Below are 19,964 nucleotides of genomic sequence, written 5' to 3'. Positions count from 1 at the left end.
AACAGTGCATGGGACCCACTTATGTGCTTATTTTGCTGTGAACAGTGCACAGGTTGAAAAGTCAAAAACAACGGTTAAAAAAAAAAGAAACAAATATAGATGCAAACGCTAGCAAAATAATCTGGATCCAAACTGTACCTAATAGTCAAAATTCAGAGAAAATCCAATTAAATTTTAATTGGATTCTCAATTTTGTGCTACATATTCTATTTAATTTTTAATTTTGTGTCAAGTGAATTATCGAATGTAAAAATCAAAAAGTCTAAATTCAATTAGATTCTAAATTGGATTTCAATTAGAGTCCAATTTTCCATCATGTGTCCATCTAAGTTTTTAATTTTTATGGCAAATGAATTATTGAGTGAAAAAAAACCTAAGAGTCTAAAACCAATTAAATTCTAAATCATATATATATATATATATGCCTGTCCATGGGTCAGTCCGAGTCAGGTTTGTGCCCAACCCGAAACCAACCCGACCAGATCAAATATTCAGATTTTCAACCTGCCACCAACCAGAGTGTTGATCGAATCAGGTTAATCCGACCTTCAACGGATGGCGATCGGTTCAGTTAGAGATCGAGATTAGAAAATCGGCCAAAATCTGGCGAGTCAACAGCGAAATCGACAAAATTTTGGTGATATTTTCGCCGGAATATTGTCGAAAATTCGCTAGATTTGGCGAAATCTCACTAGATTCAGCAAGATCTCACTAGATGCAATGAGATCTCACCAAATCCGGTGGAGATTTCAAGAATCTAGCTGAGATCTTGCTGGATCTAAAAAATTTCGTCGGAAAATGCTCTTTATCTCGGTTCGGTCGGGTTTCTTCAGGTTTGGGGGAGAAAACCTGCCAACCGACTGGCCATTTATGGGTTCTGGAGGCCAAGACCCGTCGTTGACCATCATTGACGTCGGGTCGGCCTGTGCCCGGGCCTAATCGGACACTTTTTGCGAGTGGGTCAAGTACCGATTTTCTGTGGACAACCCGATATATATATAAAACGAGAAACCATTACATATTTTAAAAATGTATGGTTTAAAAAAAGTGTAAGTTAATACCATGTATAATTTGAACCGTATAATTGTGATTATTTTTAATTGTACCCGTGCATATCAACTAGGCTACACACTAGTAGGAATAAAGAAAGAGTTGATTGACATTTTTTATTCTTTAAGAAAGGTATATTCATGCAATGAAATTAGTTGCATTAAAATTTAAGATGAAAATACTTGGTCTCTACATTGTGGTGTCATAATCAATTTGGTCCTTATATTTTGGTAATGGTCAATTTGGTCCATGTTATTTTCAACTTGCAATTAATTTGGTCCCTCTCATTAAGTCACTAACGAAAAATGCATACATGGCAAATGGTTTGTATTGTTAGCGCACACATAGATAAACTAATAATATAAAATCAAATAATTAAAGATTAAAAAGCCACATAAGCATTTTAATGAAAAATAAAAATCCACATCAGCCAAGAAAATTATGGAAAAATTAAAAGAAAGAAAACAAATAAAGTGAATTAAAATAAAATCTTCAATTTCTTTTATTTACTTTTGTATTCTTGCATTTTCTCTGTTACCAAACACAATACCCAACAAACACAGCAATCTATAACCAAACACTAATCACACAATTATCAACACTCAAATTTTCTTTTCTGTTCTTTCTCTTTTCATATATTTCCCAGCAAACACACTCAGACCTCTCTCTCTCTCTCTCTCTCTCTCTCTCTCTCTCTCAGATCAGCATGGTTAGTGGTGTTGGGCTTACTGGTGGCAGGTCTACTCAGATCAATTCAGCAACGTGAGTAGATGGTTACGGTGGAGCATGGTTAGTGGTGCTGGGCTTAATGGTGGCGGGTCTACTCAGATCAATTCAGCAACACGAGTGGTGTCGAAACGACAAAGGATTAGGACCCAGATGTGGGTCTTGTCACTTGTGGGATATTAGCTGATCATCTTCAATTAGTTTAGAGTTTGAGTTCAATTCCAATTGTTATTTCAATGTTAACATTATAGGTTGTTTAGGCGGTTCAGTGTCTTTTGCTAAGACGTGTAGCAGTGTTGTTGTGAGTCCTCTATTTTTGGAGAAATTATAAAAACTAGTAAAGCACTCTTGAATAAAATCATAAAAAAATTATCCCAAATTTGTCCACAAAGTTTAGAATTTCTTAATCAAATCCACACTTATCCATGGCTTACTTTTGTGTTTCTTTTGTTCACATTCACTTGCTAGCCACCGTAGGTAAGGATAATAATATCCTGTACGTACCAACGAAGTGGAATCGTTAGAAAGGTGAAATGATTAATATGATTTGGGCAGGTTGAGATCTTTTCAGTGTTTGTTCATGATTGGTGTTTGCTGGGTTCTATTTGTGTGTTTAATTTGGTAAAGGGTTTCATTATGTTGGGATTTTCAGATTGCTTTGTGTTTGGGAGGTAAGAAAGTGCAAGAAGAATAGAAAAGAAAATACAAGAAACAATGAATTTTTTTATTAAAAAAAATCATTTTCTTTATTAGCTTCCTTTCAATTATTTTTTCAAAATTTTTTTGTTGACCTGGAATTTTTTTTTTTAGTTAAATGCTTACATGGCTTTTTTAATATTTAATTATTTGATTTTATATTATTATTTTAGCCATGTGTACACCAACAATGCAAACCGTTTGTCACGTACGCATTTTCCGTTATGGAGTTAATGGTAAGAACCAAATTGATTGCAAGTTAAAAATAATTGAGACCAATTAAATTACCGTTTCCAAAATGTAGGGACCAAATTAACTGTTATACTAAAATGTAAGGGATCAAAATGATATTTTAATTTAATTGAAGAATTTAAGATGCTATACCTAATTTTTGCCCTTATTTATATTGGTTAAGTTGGTTTCTAGTTTTTATTTTTTATTATTTATATTTAGATAGTTACAACTAGTAAGAGGGATTTGAACCCTACTATTGGAAAAGGGAGTTTGGACTTTGAATGTCTTAAAAACACTAGAAAGTACCAACAAATTGAACTATAAGGCTCATAGCAGTGACTTTCTAGTTTATACTTTATAGTATTGCTATACTTGTAATTTATAAATAGAAATCATTTGTCCAACTTTTTGTTTTCAGAAAATTGTAATTATTGAATGATAAAGTGAAATACAAAAGTAGTAGATGAGTTTTTTCCGTAATTTAGCGGTTCACCCCTTTTTTTTTTTCGACGAGTTAACTCTTTCCCGTGGATAGACGGGCTTTAAACCCTTTTGTAGTACTAGGAAATCTATTTAAATATCAAATATTCCTTTAATAGATAAGGTTTTGCTTAACCAAATCAAGCCAAGGCCCATTGTAACTTTTGAAGTTTGTGGGCTCATGTCTATTATCTAGAGCTTATCCCAACTCAATGAATACACAAATCCATTCTTGTGGCATAAGATTTAATGGGCCTTTACTATTTGGGCCAAACCCACCTTCATCCCCTCTTTCTCTCTCTCTCTCTCTCTGTTTCTTTGTTTCTGAATTTGAAAGGGTTCACGAAAGCGTGTGAGAACCAGAACTCTGACAAGAATCAGAGGGTGATGTCTGTCGCATTGTTTATGCATGCGTCTTATTCAGCTTTCTAGAGATTATGTCATCTATAAATACCTCGTATGTAGTAGTAATTTGAAGCTAAAACGTAATATGCCCTTTGATTAGATCCATACGATAATTTTGTAATGAGAACTATCTATATCTTTGCTTTGGTGTTGCCATGTGAAAGTAATATTGCACGTAAGAACTTTCCATGTCTTTGTGCAGCATGAAAGGGTTTAGTTGGCTGCTATTGTGGCTTCTGATTCCAGTGATAAATCCAAAGAGAAATTAGGGGATCAAAAGGTAATATGATTTAAACAATTTATATATCAGATAATTTCAGATCAATATGATTTAAATAATATACATTCAAAAACTTACAAATCAAAATTTCGTGGATGTTACACCAGCTTGTTCAAAATTGTGAAGCTTCCAGAAAAAAGCTGATAAAGGAAAAAAGAGACCCTTCTTTGGCTTTGGCCGTTCTGATTTTTACATTGTGTCTTTCTTATTCATCACCCATATTTGAAACAGATGTACTGTAGATATTGTTGTAACGTCCCAGTCGTCCAAAAAAAAAATAGAAAGTCAGATTTTTAATGGGTCTCACGTGCGTCGCCCAACTATTACCAAACCCCACTTCCCACCACTCATTTTCACTTATCTCTCACCCTCTTTGATCGGCTCCTCACTTCTCCTTACTTCTCTCTTCTTTCTTTTTCTTCTGTTGCATTTTCGGTGAAACACTCCTCTTCACTCCTTCAAACTCTCCCACCGGTACCTCCATGCCACCATCTCCACCATCATTTTTCCGGCAATGTCACCGGAAAATCCTTAGAAATCTCTAAGCATCTTCATCTTTTATTTGAGGAAAAATTTCTAATCCTTTTGGTGAGTTTTATATTTTTTCTTGAGGTTATATTTTTATCTAAGTTTTAATAATAATACCCATGTGATTTTTGTGCATTAGAAGTGATATTTATATGTTTATATGTATGGGTTTTGTATTGGTGGAATTATTTGATGAGTGGGTATATGATTTGTGCTAACGATGACTACCTAAGGTTTATTTATGGTGGAAAATTTAGGGGTTTAAGTTATAAGATGTAATGGTTGGTAAATCAAATTTTCCATTGCCATTGGGTTTATTTGGAGTTAGTTGAAGTTCTAAATTTCTTGTCTTGGAGGATATTTTGATTTTGCTTTCATGGGTCTCTTAATGATATAGTGTAAATTTTATGAAAGCTAGTCATAATGTTGAAGATAATAATAAATGGGTTAATCTTATAAATTGGAGTTTATGCCTTGTGAATCAGCTTGTTGAGAAACTTTGGAAGTGGAATATATTATTATTGATGAGGTTAAATACTAGGTTTTCTTAATTAAGTGCTCATTTGGCAATTCCTAAATTGTAGCTAGATAAAATTTCAAGCTCTATGCTTATTGTGATGGGTTTACTTGATATTGTTTAGGTTCTAGCTAATCTTCTTGGAGTTTGGAGAATTAGGCTTTTGCGATTATGAGGTAAGTAGCTTTTTAATGGAATTTTGAAAAATAACTATGTTGTATAAATATTGTTTTTGGATTAGACACGCTTTTGGAAACTACTTATAGAAACTATATTTTCCTAAAAACTATTGTGTCATAACCTTAATATATATATATATATATATATGATTATATATGAAAATGCATCATATTTGGTATTGCATTTGGGGAAATGCATGAATTGTTGATATGAAAAAATGAGTATATTTTATTTAATCTTTGATAAGGAAATCTTGGATGTTATGGTATATTAGAAAATTTAAAGATGCTTATCTTGTCTTGTTATGTGGGAAATTGTTAGAAAATCTTTTGACAAGAATGAAGTTGAAAACCTTACAAACTTTGTAGAAGTTAGATTATTTAAGGTTTTTCTGAAACTACCTGGTTATAAACTACATATTTGAAAGGAAATGTATACCTGTGAGCTTTTTGTGGTTTTGACACCATGCCATGTGTGATTTCTCGGTGATCACTTGATTTGGCTTTCATAGTCTTTGTGACCGGTCTATGTGGTAGTGTGGTGCATCAGTGATAATTTACCTTATGTTATATCTTATGGCTTTGGAAATTTTATATTATTAGTGCTCACAGATTATTGTATATAGTTTCATGGTATTATTTTGAGAAACTTTGTGTTTTGTCATTTAATCATTCTTGCCACATTATTATTGAAAATGATCTTGTAGGACTCAGTTAGAAATTTCCCAAACTAAAACATGTTTTGTAAATTGTTGATTATCATGAAACTTGCATTTCCTCTACCCCATTAATTATGCTACTTACTAGGCGCTAGCTCATCCCACCCTCCTAACAGTTTTTCAGATTTATTAGCTATACCTTGGGTATGGAGTTTACTTCTTTGGTGATGATTAGAGTGCTATGTTAAATTTGGAGACTTTTGCTATAAATGGTTGGTGACTCGATCTTGCTATATTCACCAAGACCTTAATTAATTCTATTGGAGGTGGATCGCTTGAGGTTTGTTAGCCCTTGGCATGGTAGGCCTAGACTCGATGTTAAGGTCCTTATTCTAAATAAGATTGTGACTTTGTGTAATTTAATCAGAGTTTTGTAATATATTTATGTATTATGTGGAGGCACATGATTTTTACTTATTGTTCATAAATGTGTTACAGAGCTCTGACTTGTAATATGGAAATTTTAAATGATTTTGTAACGTTTTTGACTAATTGCTGAATGGTGCAGCTTCTTGTGAATCAATTGGGGCCTTTAACTAAGCAACAATTGGTCGGCATTTACAACTTGCAGCAGCCATCCAAGCAGACTGAAGATGCTCTGTCACAAGGCATGAAGGCATTGCAACAACCCATGGCTGAGACATTGGCCAATGGCTCACCTAGCTCATCAGGATCATCTAAGAATGTGGCAAACTATATAGTTCAAATGGCCATGGACATAGAAAACCTTGGAACACTTGAGGGATTCCTTCGCCAGGTAATTTTTTGTTCTGGTTTGATCCCACTTATTTGTTTTCCAAGTATGGTTGAAGCACTCATTGCTAGGAAGGAATGATGATGAAATGAAACTCAGTTTTGAAATAGGCTAGATTTGAAGTGCTAGGATAATCCTTGCACATGGTAGAATATTGCTTATTGGCATTGCTTTAAAATTCTTTCGCCACTTCGATATTGTCAGTAAAATAGCAGGAAATTTTTAAGTATAATTGTTTTGAGGAATACACCTTGTGCAATTATAATATATTAATACATATTCTTTGTCCATAATTTGTGTTCCCATAGCATTAAGATTAAATGCACTTTGGTATGTTTTCAGGTATTTGGAACATGAGGAATAAACCAAATCCTACATGTAATTGTTGTATTTGTATATGTTCTTCAAAGCATTATGCATTTAATCTTGCTTGGGAATTTTTATGGGGGATGGGGGGAGTCTGCAAAAAACAAAAAAGTCTGGTTACTTTTCATTAACTTCCCATTATTTATTTATTTTAGAAATTAGTATGTAAAAACTTGGTCCTCTTGCTAGGTGAAACAAATCAAGCAATTTAAAAGGCTTGGTGCAAGTTTTGATGCAACTTGTACATAACTTGGTCTTCTTGTAACTGTAGATGAGGTCGTTTTATGACAATTTTTCTTTTCTTTTCTTGCAATTACCAGGCTGACAATGTGCTTAAAAAAACACAACAACAAATGCATCGTATATTGATAACCTGGCAATCAGCTTATGCGCTTCTTGCAATAAATGACTATTCCTCTTGTCTTCAAGCCCTTAGTCTACTCTGGCTTGTATCACGAAAATGAGAAGCATAAAAATTGTCTTGATGTAGTTCTTTTGAAGACTGACTCAACCCATCCTATCAAAGGATCACTAAGCATTGAGTTCTTAATGGATCGGTCATGATTCACCATTCAGTGGATTGCTGTCAATTTTTAACCCCAAATTCCTTTGGGTATTGGGTTGTCATGCATTAGTCTCATTGATGATTAAATTGAAAGTTGCAAATCTCTTTGTTGTTGATTTGATCTCCATCTGCACTTCTAGTGTCACATATGTTTACCTAGGTCATTTATTCTCATTTCCTACATTGTTGATTTGGTCTCCATATGCACTTCTAGTGTCACATTTGTTTACCTATGTTGTTTATTCTCCGTTTCCTATTTGGGCCAACCTCACCTTCATCCCCCCCTCTCTCTCTCTCTCTGTGTTTCTTTTGTTTCTGAATTTGAAAGGGTTCATGGAAGCGCGTGAGAACCAAAACTCTGATGATGAGCACACACATAAGAAGCACAACCAAATCTGATTTCTACATCTAGTGGCCATTGTGAAAACTGGGGAGTCCACGATGGCAGAAGCATACCCCAAGGTTGATACCTCAACAAATGACAAGAATCAAAGGGTGACATCTCTCGCATTGTTTATGCATCTTATTCAACTTTCTAGAGATTATGTCATCTATAAATACCTCGTACATAGTAATGCTGCTATGTAGTAATTTGATGCTAAAAAGTAATATGCCTTTTCATTAGATCCATACTATAATTCTGTAATGAGAACTATCTTTGCTTTTGGTGTTGTGTTGCCAGGTGAAAGTAATATTGCATGTAAGAACTTTCTGTTTCATTGGAAAGCTTGGCTGCTCTTTACCAGTGACTTTAAGTTTGTGCTTTCCTTGTCTTTGTGCAGCATGAAAGGGTTCAATTGATAGCTGTTGTGGCTTTTGATTCCAGTGATAAATCAAAAGAGAAATCGGGGGATCAAAAGGTAATATGATTTAAACAATGTATATTCTGATCAATATGATTTAAATGATATACATTCAAAAACTTTCAAATCAAAATTTCATGGATGTTACACCAGCTCACTCAAAATCGTGAAGCTGCCAGAAAAAGCTAATTAAGGAAAAAAGTAGGCCCTTCTGTGTCTTTCGTTCTTTTCTCCTCATGAACATTGTTGCCATTGTTATTTTGTTGTGCTTTCAATATATAATTGCTGCATATGCTGGAATGCAAGCTGCTCCATCTTATAATAGTTTGTGGATAAGATGCAACAACTTGATTTTTCTTCATTTTTTAGGCATATGTGCAACAACTTGAGAGTAGCCGCCTAAAGCTAAATCAACTAGAACAAGAGCTCCAGTGAGCCCGCCAGCAGGTTTGACAATGCTATCCTTAATGAAGTGCAGTACTCCTTTTATCCTTTTTGCCTTTTCAATGTGAGGGCTTAGGACATTGTTATTATGTTTCTGTTAATCCTTTTTCTTCTAGGGCATATTTATCTCAAGCTCAGGAGCTTAATCCCATTCAATGAGTGGAAATGGTATTTAAACTTCTTTTCCTTTTGATTCTTTAATGATTGTATGCCTGGATTTTTAAAATTGTTCACGGAATTAATATCTCTAAAATCTTTAGAATCATATTTCTTAGTATCTTGTGTTAAGGTCCTTAATAATGTGACCACATGGTTGTAGCTTAAATATGCAAGTTACTGAGGTTATGATCAAATTATTTTAAATTCATAGATGCATGGCATGATAAGCTGCAGGCAAGCTCAACATACAATTTGATATGGACACCTTAAAGGGTTTTAATCATGCCAAAGTGTTTCTGTAGCTCATTCAGGTTTCTTTGCTAAACTACATGAGATGAACTCTCACCTGCATTGCAGCTTTACTCTCTTTTTTTTTTTTTTTTTTTTTTTTTTTTAAAGAAAATCTTAAAACTGGTTGCTGGCATGCCTATTTGAAATCAACTTGACATGTAGATTCACTTATATATTGTTTGACCTAACTAGGGTACGCTCCAAATGCCTAAAGTTGGAAAACTAATTATGTCACATGGAAATTTTCTTAACATGTATCTCAATGTCATTGTGTGTCTTTTGATGCAAGGAGCACCAAAATTAATTCAGAATTTATTATTTCTGATTTTATTTTTGAATTTCAAACCACTTTTTTATTTTTTTGAATTTGGCCTTTATTGTGATTTTTTTTCTTAAGGTCCGTTTGGATACAGCTGAAAACTGAAAACTGAAACTGAAAACTGAAAAACACTGTAGCGAAATAATTTTTAAATGTGTGAATAGTATCGTGGGACCCATTTTTAATGAAAAAGTTGCTTAAAAGTGAAATTTGTGGGTCCGTGAACAGTACACGATGTGCTGTGATTGGTCCAAAAAAATTTGAAAAGTCAAAGTTTGCGGCTACTGTTCATTGAACAGTGCATGAACAGTAGCCGCAACACCCAAAACGCTCCAAAATGCGTTAAAAAAAAAAAAAAAAAAAAAAAAAAAAACAGACAAAACGCAAACGCAGGGAACTTTCAACCGAATCCAAACGCACTCTTAGTCTATCATGGGTGAATGCCCCTAGATTACCTCGCAACTAGTTTTGCTAGGTAGGGTCAATTGGCCATAGGTTTTACAAAAAATTCCCTACATTATCAATTTTTTTAATTGTGGCATGATTAGAACTTAGCCTTGTTAAAATTGTGGCTTTTGTAATCAAGAAAACAAAAGCTTGAACTCAAGGCCACCTATTCTGATAGTATGACATACTACCACTTGTCCCAAAAGTTTAAACTATTAAGCAATGATGAATTTAGTTACTTAACCATTTTTCTAACACATGTATGGCATTAGTAGGGGAAGACGCACCACACACACATACATATTTAATGAAGGATGTTTGTATAAAATGAAACCCCTTGCCCTCCTCTTTTACCTCACCGTTTTTTGTTTTTCCTTGATTCCTACATTGGAGTTTATGTACATGAATGTAAGGACTATATTATCTTCTTTCTTACGTTTTGAGTAATGGAAGTTTTGGTTTTCTTAACCATAAAGGAAGTTCTGATTAGCCTTTCTGATTTCTACATTGTGCTTTCTTATTCATCACCCATTTTTGGAACGGATGTATTTTACATGTTGTGACAAAAAAAAAAGGGCACTTTATGTGTCAAAAATTAAAATTTTTAATACCTTGTTTCTATGTTGGCAGCACTTCTTTACTCTTTATTTTTAAAAATAATTTTGTAACTTTTTTGACTGAATTGCCAAATGGTGCAGCTTCTTGCGAATCAATTGGAGCCTTTAACTGAGATGCTCTATTACTAGGCATGGAGGTATTGCAACAATCCTTGGCTGAGACATTGGCCAATGGCTCACTTGGCCGGTTAGGAACATCTGGGAATGTAGCAAACTACATAGGAAAGCTTGGAACACTTGAGGGATTCCTTTGCCAGGTAATTTTCTATTCTGGTTTGATCCCACTTATTTGTTTTCCCACTATCGTTCAAGCACTCATTGCTAGGAAGGAATGATGATGAAATGAAACTCAATTTTGAAACAGGCTAGATTTGCAGTGCTAGGATAATCCTTACACATAGTAGAATATTGCTTCTTGGGATTGCTTTAAAATTATTTAGCTACTTTGATATTGTCAGTAAAATAGTAGGAAATCTATTAGGAAATCTATAAGTATAATTGTTTTGAGGAATACCCCTTGCGCAATTATAAAATTTTAATTCATATTCTTTGTCCATAATTAGCCAATTTGTGTTCTCATAGCATTAAGATTAAATGCACTTTGGTATGTTTTCAGGTATTTGGAACATGAGGAATAAACCAAATTCTACATGTGATTGTTGTATTCGTATATGTTCTTCAAAGCATTATGCATTTAATCTTGCTTGGGAATTTTTATAGGGGGTGGGGTCGGTCTGCAAAAAACAGAGTCTAGTTACTTTTCATTAACTTTCCATTATGTATTTATTATTTTTATTTTAGAAAAGAGTCTGTAAAACTTGGCCCTCTTTCTAGGTGAAATAAATCATGAATTTAAAAGGCTTGGTGCTAGTTTTGATGCAATTTGTACATAACTTGGTCTTCTTGTAACGGTAGATGAGGCCATTTTATGTCACCTTTTCTTTTCTTTTCTTGCAATTACCAGGTTGACAATGTGCATAAAAAAACACTATAACAATGCACCATATATTGATAACCAGGCAATCAGCTCGTGCACTTCTTGCAATAAATGACTATTCCTCTTGTCTTTGAGCCCTTAGTCTCCTCTGGCTTGTGCGGTCATGGAAATGAGAAGCACAAAAATTGTCTTGATGAAGTTCTTTTGAAGACTGACTCAACCCATCCTATCAAAGGATCGCTAAGCATTGAGTTCATACTGGATCAGTCATGATTCACCATTTAGTGGATTGCTGTCAATCTTTAACCCCAAATTCCTTTGGGGATAGGGTTGTCATGCATTAGTCATATTAATGATGACATTGAAAGTTGCAAATCTTGATTTGGTCTCCATCTGCAATTCTAGTGTCACGTGTTTACCTTGGTCATTTATTCTCATTTCTTATGTTGTTGATTTGGTCTCCATATGCACTTCTAGTGTCACATATGTTTACCTATATCGTTTATTCTCATTTCTTATGTTTAAACTATAGTTCTAATAATCTGATTATGTTAGATATTTAATAGAACCAGGAAGGACAATAGGATTGTATTTGTAATGTAGGTTACAGTAATCAGTTTGTATACCAAAATTAGATTATATATTGGTGAAAGAATTCATTTTTGGTGTTTGGATTTTCTTTAATTCATATTCAACATGTAATATGTTTTTATGCACAATTTCATTGGCTATGGGAATTCTGTAGGCTGGCTGTATCGTTTGGTTTTAGTGGAAAGTCAATTTTGTATGCGGAAATATATCATGTGCTGGGGAAGTTTGGCTATTGTTGGGTTTCATCAAAATGATTTACTGCTTTCTTGTGCAAAGAAATGTACATTAACTTGGTTCTAGTTTAAAGAAAATAACTACAAGATTATCAAGTATATAAATTAGTATGAACATGAGTATATTTACTTAGCATTCAAATGTGGAGATAAATGCATGGCATTCACATATAGGGCTCATAAATACACTCAATTTTTTCAATTTTGGAGTCTTATGGATAAAAGATTGAACATAGACGAAAACAAGAATATAATCACACGATGGTCTTCTTGGAATATACACACACACAAATAGCATAAGATAGATCCAGCTAGCTACGCCACTAAAAGAAACAATATAAGGCCCTATTTGGAATGAGCATAAGCTTTAGATGTGTTTCTCGTAAGCTTTATGACAATGCTTCCTTCTACATGTATATGCCAGCATCATATCCTCTTTAGCAACTTGAGGCTAAAAAGCATGTAATTGATACCACTTGTTACCATATACAAGCAAGTGAGACATTAGGTTTACAGTGAGTTAAATGGGATTACTTTCATTGCTTTCATACATCTATATATGATGAGGAAAAAGGACACTTATTGTTTAATGAATTTGATTAGTATCATATTTTAAAGATTTCAACTTAATTACTAGAATATGATGTTTTTGTTCTTATAATATAAAGATTAAATTATAGCAAAATGATTATGCTTTACCAAATATGATTTTCTAGATTTTATAGAACTAGGAAACTTGTAATTAATGATCATTCAATTTTATTTTATTTATTTATGATGTTTATGCATTTTTGGATATTGACCAAATACTAAACTAATATAAGAAAAGGTAATGTGCTCACCACTTGTATGTCTTACCCAGCATCACACATCCGTCTCACTAGTCTCAGTTTGCTCTTGTTAATTTGTCTAATGATCCACTGGCTTTTCCTATATAAAAATTATGTGTGATTTAAGCAACCATAATATTTTCGATGGAAAAACGACAGTGCTATGTGATTGCTATTGCTGCTATTGTAATTGATTGTAAGTGAAAAAATTATTGTTTGTCAAAATAATTTCTTAGAGCATGCAATTGTGTCAAAATATTTATCTTTTCATTTTAATGAAACTAGGTTCTAATTTCCTCTAATTAATAAAAGCTAAAAATATTTGCAAATTATATACAGTGATGGTTTATACAAAAGTGTTAAAATTCTCCTATTAGTGGGATATTTGTGGTGTGAATGTGACATACATTTCCTTTGAATATGTGCTCTATCGTGGCATTCAGGTCTTCCTTCCAATGACACGTTTCCTTGCCTTTCCAATAACTACGGCATGCTCTCTCTAGCTTAGGTGTGTTTAGATTAGATGGAATAAACGTGCCTAAATTAGGACATCTAATTACCCTTATTTCCTCCAGCGCCACTCTAAAGCATTAGTTTCAGAGCAAAAACACTTCAAATTTGGTAAATTACGAAGCACGAATTTAGTTCACTTTGAAGAACAAAACTTCATTTTCTTCCTCTTCTTCTGTTGCTCTTGCAAGTTGCAAGGATTTCTTCAACTTTTACATAGTTATAAACTCTTATTTCCTCTAACATCACAAGCAATTTTGCTATGGATGGTGAGAACAAATATGTCAGACTGTTACATCCACTTCTAACAATCTCAAGTTCCCAAAGCCCAAGATCCTTTTTGGACCCTTCTTCCATATGTGCATCAGTTTTGGTAAATCACTTAGATCCAATTTCCTTTACTAATCAAGTACTTGTGCCATGTGACTTTCCTCAACTTTTAGTTCCTCAAGTTGAAATATAACTTCCAGTGAATCACAGTTACTCAATTCCATCGTTTTTAGACTCTTTTAAGCACATAGTCAAATGGGATGGAAAAAAAGGCTATGTCTTGGAGTTGTTGTCGATATCATTAGCTCTTGGATCCTTAGTCAAAATACCCTACAAACAAAGATAATCAATTACTTTTAAAGAACTAAATAATCATTTCGCAGTATCCATCAAAATTATTTGGATCCATAGGCCCGACAGCCAAAAACAAACATATATATATATATATATATATACATCTACAAATGAAGATGGTATAAACAGAGTGGATGAACAAATAGAAAAACAATAAAATGCTGATGTCTATTTATATTATTACTCTATTGATCAACTTAAGGTTATGACCATGCTCCATTGGCATAGGTGCATAAATCTAGAAATTTCATTGTGTTGTTTTCTTATTATTAAAAGAAAAGGTGGCAGGGATTGTTATTTGTGAGATAAGTACCTCTTTATTCACAGATGAGCTTTCTTGGAATTTCTTGGTGGTGCCTTGGTTTGACCCAACCATTGGACTATCATTCCTTCCACGTGGTATGCACTCAAGGCATGGCTCTTGGTCTTGGGGTATTGAATCCAACTCCCAATTAATTTTCTGTAGCTTACCATATGTTTTGAATTTGGAACACTCATGCAGATAGATCTTCTCCATGGATGACCATTCAAAAGAATAAGGTTCAATACAGAAACTCATGAGATTTGGCAGAGAACTTAAATCGAAGGAAGTAATTTTAGGCAACAAGATGATATCCTCTGCCTCTTCTTCTCCATCTCTTTGAACAATGTTTTCGATCATGTCACACCACCATATTTTAATGCTTTGAAGTTCCACAAGTAGTTTTGCAATAGTAGGTGGGAATAAATATCTTAGTTTATGACGTCCAAATACATCAATTGATGTTAGGTTTAGAAAGCCTTGAATTCCTTGTGGAACATTCTTCCACACATACCTCAAATTAGATAAATCACTTAATTCTAAAGTTTTCAATTCAGCAAGTACGGTGATTCTCTGATGGTCATTGTTGTGCAGTTTGCTAAATGATTGTCATCTTATCACTTCCAAAAGTGTCTATCCTTCTAACCTGATGAATCCATCAACTTATTATGTTATACCATCAACAATTTTCAACTATTTATGTAAGAAGCATCAAATCCAGCCAAACCTTTTGAACATTAAAAAATTGATAAATCAATTTGAAAAGCATAAAACAATGAGCTTTTGAAAGGAAGGATTTATAAAATTAATATTTTAAAGAGCGAAGGAAAGAATTATACCTCCTGATTCAACAATGATGGTTGGACAAGCTCAACAGGGCACGCCTTTACAAACGCCAAGGAGTCTTGGTAGAGTGCCCAGCTCTATAGACGTTAATTGCAGAAACATGATCTTATCAATTAGTGCCTTCTCATCTTCTCCTTCCTTGTGAAAAATTTCTTCCATGTCATCACAAAAACTTATATGTAACTTCTGGAGTTGAACCAAACCTCTCGCTATGGACAATGAAAACACATTTTTCAACCTCTTGCATTTATTTAGATGAAGAGATTTGAGGTTGCCAAAACAAGCAAACTATGAGTGTGTACCACTAAAGGATATCTTTGGGAATTGGTTATGATATATCTCTTTTAAATTAGGAAATTCCTTGAGTTCCAATAACTCTAAGATAGGGAAGGCAACACGAGGAGTCTGATATGATGTGGCATCAATTAAGTATTCTACATCATTGTACAAAAAGCTTAGAACCTCCAAGCATGGAAAAACCTCTCCGTCTAACTCAAAGAGAATGCTTTTGAAATCTTTTATTTCTCTCAACAATATAAATTCAGATTTATGTAATAGTAAATGAGGTATCCTCCTCTCCGCAATATCACTTGCAACAAATCCTCCAAGTGGCAAACTGTTTTTAAATATATACCGAGCTGTGTTCCAAAAAGTAGGATAGTTGTTAAAACGCCAATGCATAAATGGCTCTTTACATGCATATATTTGAAATTTTATCATTTGATTTTTGAAGTGAAAATCTTTTGGCAATAACTTGATGTTTGGAATATGAAGACGTAAAGTCATCTCTATTGCCATCCGTTGGTTCCCAATTCACAGAGACATTTCCCATGTACAACTCTTCTAGTGTAGATAAACTTGATAGTAGACCAGGTGGAATGTGCTGAAGAGCAAAGCATTCTGACAGATCTAACAACTTTAAATGACTCAGATTTCCTATTTCTCCTAGCAACTCCTTGATTTCAGAACCAAGAAAGCTATGCATTTCTAGTTTCCCAAGTGCTTTAATTGCTAACACATCTTTTATCTTACAACACTCCAGAAGCAATGTCTGAAGGTTCTAAAGGACCTGTATGGATTGTGGTAGTGATGGAAAAGACATTCCTTGCTTAGCCAAAACCTTTAATCCCATCATCCCTTTAAATAGATTGGTTGGGAGCGTTTGTCATCTAGTAGCGTCTTTGCCACATAATAGTTGTAGAAGCTCAAGTTTTGGACACTCCAAGCCATCAGGATGATTTTTCAATTCTTGAGATACAATCGAAATCGCAGCATAATGTTCATATGTATCTTTCTCTGTCCATTCTTCCCAACAAACATGTTCATTAGCAATTGATATGGCAACACCCCGTATAACATCATGCATTTTCACACATTCTTCTTCATCGCTATCCAACAAAAGAGATGATCTTCTTAGATTGTCAACCATTGCATGAACTTTATTTCTTGCTTCTGCCACCTTATCAATCTTTGCAAACAACGTTTGTCCCACTCCAAATCTGAATTAATATTCAATGGGAACATCATAATATTCTGGAAATAAATAGCATAGCAAAAAGCATGACTTGGCTTCATCACTTGCTAGAAAATTGTAACTGAGCTCTATGCTGGAATAGACAGTTGAATCCAAACCTGAATTATATTTTGAGATGGACTTTCTAAGCTGTTAAAGTGCAGCAACCCACTCATTCTTTCTCTTCTTTTCTAGAGCTCTTCCAACAGTAACTATAGCAATAGGTATGCTTTTACATTCCTTCGCAACCTTTTCTGCTATTGGACGTAGATTGGGAGTATCTATACAATTACCTGCCATCTCTTTGAAAAAGCTCCATGCTTCTTCAATCAAGGCTTCAATTCTAACAATCTTATGAGATTTCATTTGATTGCAGACTTCTTCGCTTCTTGATGTTAACAAGATTTTGCAACTATTGAGTTCAACTTTATAAGGAATTCCTACATCCTTTAGATTAAGTTCTTCCAAAACATTGTCTAATATTACAAGGACATTCTCAAAGTTAATTTCCCTTAGTCGCATCATAGCAATTTGATCTTTAATCTTGCTCAAGTCTTTTTCACGAGACATTACTACCATCACAACTTCATCAAATAAGTTATCATCTTTGGCTCTTTTTGCTACCTCTTTTGCCATTGTTGTCTTTCCAATCCCCTCCATCCCACATATGGCAATCATGTTGATCTTGTCATCCCTTAAAGCAGTCAAAAGTTCTTTCATGACTGGTATTCTTGATTCAAAAACATTAAAACCTACCTTGGAAGAAGTTGCTATTCCCTGTGGTGGAGGAGGATAGGACACTTTATCAAATTGTCCATCCCTTAATAGCCCATCAATTTCCAAAGTCTTCTTCTTAGCTTTCCTACTCAAGAAATAACATGACTTCAGATTGGGACACCATCCATTCAAGCACATCACATCTGCTTTGACATCTTCTTCAAGGAATCTCTGCAGACCTTCACTGATGTTGTCTACCTTTTCTACCCTACTCTCAACCTTAGATGCAATTACCACTCCGTTCCGTCTTGCTGCATCAATTTCTAATTGCACCTCAGCTCTCTTGTCACCCAGCTTCTGAAATTGATCTTTGAGATTCTTGATGTGGCTATTGCAGCAACTTAGATAGCAAAAATGTTTTCTGATTGGCACCACCAAGTTTACTCCAATGTCAACGACAAGTGAAATAATCTTCATTTCTTGGCTTTATTCTTTTGGATTCTTTGTAAGAAAATACGAAGTTTTAAATTTTGACTTTCATTTATATTTGAGTGATCGATTTTTTGTTCTTTTAGAATCAAGAGTTCTAAACATTAGAAAAAATATATATATTCCAATTGCTTCAGAAGTGCTCAAATGAGGCTCGTGAGTTCTTCCATTTATTCCAATTGCTGGTTGAGAAACTCCCATAGTTGGAGTTAGAACGATGAGCAATGGTGTCAATATGGAACGCAAGGAATAAATTCTACTTTGAAAGAATCCAACAGCATCCAAAAATCATCCTAGATGGGGCTATTGGTTTTTTAGAAGAGTATCAGAGACTCTGTGCTTCACAGAACAGAAACTAGCTCTCATTGAGTTGGTTGATTTGTTTTGTTTTTCTGTCTCTGGTAATGTTCTAGTCGTTTTTTTATTTTGTTGTTATTGTCCAGCCTATTGGATTTATTTCCTGCCCTATGGGGTGTGTTGTTCCCAATGGTACTTTTGTTATACGTACTTTTCTTCAATAAAATATTTGTCTTTTATCCCAAAAAAAAAAAAAAAAAAAACATATACTACTATATAACCTACTTAATCCCTTACATGCTATTAAGGACTCGTTTGGATTAAATGAGAGTGGAGGGGAGTAAAGTAAAGTTGACATGAAATAAAGGATTGAGTAGATTTATATAATTCCTATAAAATCTTGGGTGTTTTCAAATTAACTCCTTTTCTTTTTAATTTTCTATTAAAATCATATAATTTTTAAATCATTTCAATTAGTGTCTCACTTTGTTACTAACTTACTATTAATTAAAAAAACAAAAATTTGCACAAATTGTAACTAAACCTATCTAAACACAAAAATTGTCCAATATGAAATTATAATAACTTTGATATATTATAGACAGGGCAAGACTTAGTTACAGTACTAAAATGTTGTTTCTTAAGTTCTCCTTTGAAAATTCTACTATGTGGATTTTTTCTCATAGGATGGAAGTGTATTTTTTAGTTACCACATAGCTCAATCTTAAGTGGGGAGCCTAAGGAACAACACCTAAAGTATTGTACCTAAGTTTTGTCCTTATAGATAAGAGTTGTGAAATTATATAATAATCAGTCATTTATTTACTGTCACCAAAATATTTAGAATAAAATTATATATCATATAAATTCATATCCAAATTATATCATATTATATACCATATAATAAAAATTATATCCCATACATTATGGTTGCCCCAAGTGGACAATCTTTTATTAATAAACTAGCTAATATCCCACGCGATGCGCAGTGCATTTTGATAAATTTTCTAAGAAGTTATGTATAACCCATTCATGAAAACTATTATTATTAGTCATAGTTAATATTTGAAGTTTTGTAGTAAAACTAAATTCAAACTAAATACATTGAGGGAAAAAATTCCTCCAATTCATGCAACCAATAAATATCGTTAGATCACAGTTCACATTATCACCTACAAACTGTTGATTCCTAAGTGTCTTTCTTGTATGATTTATGCTTTATATATAGATTCTATAGTGTTAATTTCTACATTTCTTATGCCACTAAAGTCTCTATATCAACACATACAATTTTTATGTCAATGAAAGTAGCTTTTCATTGATTTCAAAATTGTTATGAGAGATAAAATTAAGGCACATTAACATTTTAATTGAAGAAAATTTTGATTTTCAAAGATCGTAATTATAATAGAGTGAAAATTGATAGAAGGATATCTTAATCAATTAGCTATAAAAACTGCTAGAATTTTCATGATACAATAATAGAAAAAAAAATGC

The 19,964-nt window shown here is 33.5% G+C and overlaps 3 protein-coding genes across 3 annotated transcripts; 1 reads left to right on the top strand and 2 right to left on the bottom strand.

Moving 5' to 3' along the window:
- Window positions 1–1,756: 1,756 nt before the first annotated feature.
- On the top strand, window positions 1,757–8,737 carry LOC126691389 (TGACG-sequence-specific DNA-binding protein TGA-2.1-like). Its single transcript, XM_050386436.1, has 6 exons — window positions 1,757–1,812; window positions 2,429–2,447; window positions 6,323–6,571; window positions 8,182–8,199; window positions 8,282–8,359; window positions 8,672–8,737. The coding sequence occupies exons 1-6, from the start codon at window positions 1,757–1,759 to the stop codon at window positions 8,735–8,737; spliced, it is 486 nt and encodes a 161-aa protein (XP_050242393.1).
- Window positions 8,738–14,223: 5,486 nt separating this feature from the next.
- Window positions 14,224–16,436, bottom strand: LOC126691388 (uncharacterized). The gene is made up of 4 exons (XM_050386435.1): window positions 16,206–16,436; window positions 15,445–15,528; window positions 14,618–15,106; window positions 14,224–14,280 (listed from the first exon to the last, which is right to left on the bottom strand). Exons 1-4 carry the CDS (start codon window positions 16,434–16,436, stop codon window positions 14,224–14,226), a joined length of 861 nt encoding a protein of 286 aa, XP_050242392.1.
- A 180-nt stretch (window positions 16,437–16,616) lies between these two features.
- Window positions 16,617–18,158, bottom strand: LOC126691387 (probable disease resistance protein At1g61310). Its single transcript, XM_050386433.1, has 2 exons — window positions 17,137–18,158; window positions 16,617–16,950 (listed from the first exon to the last, which is right to left on the bottom strand). The coding sequence occupies exons 1-2, from the start codon at window positions 18,156–18,158 to the stop codon at window positions 16,617–16,619; spliced, it is 1,356 nt and encodes a 451-aa protein (XP_050242390.1).
- Between the last annotated feature and the right edge of the window lie 1,806 nt (window positions 18,159–19,964).

This window comes from Quercus robur, chromosome 7 (assembly GCF_932294415.1).
Source record: "Quercus robur chromosome 7, dhQueRobu3.1, whole genome shotgun sequence".
Lineage (NCBI taxonomy): Eukaryota > Viridiplantae > Streptophyta > Magnoliopsida > Fagales > Fagaceae > Quercus > Quercus robur.
Note: the sequence above shows the minus strand (reverse complement) of the source record. Positions and strands in the feature narration are given on the sequence as shown.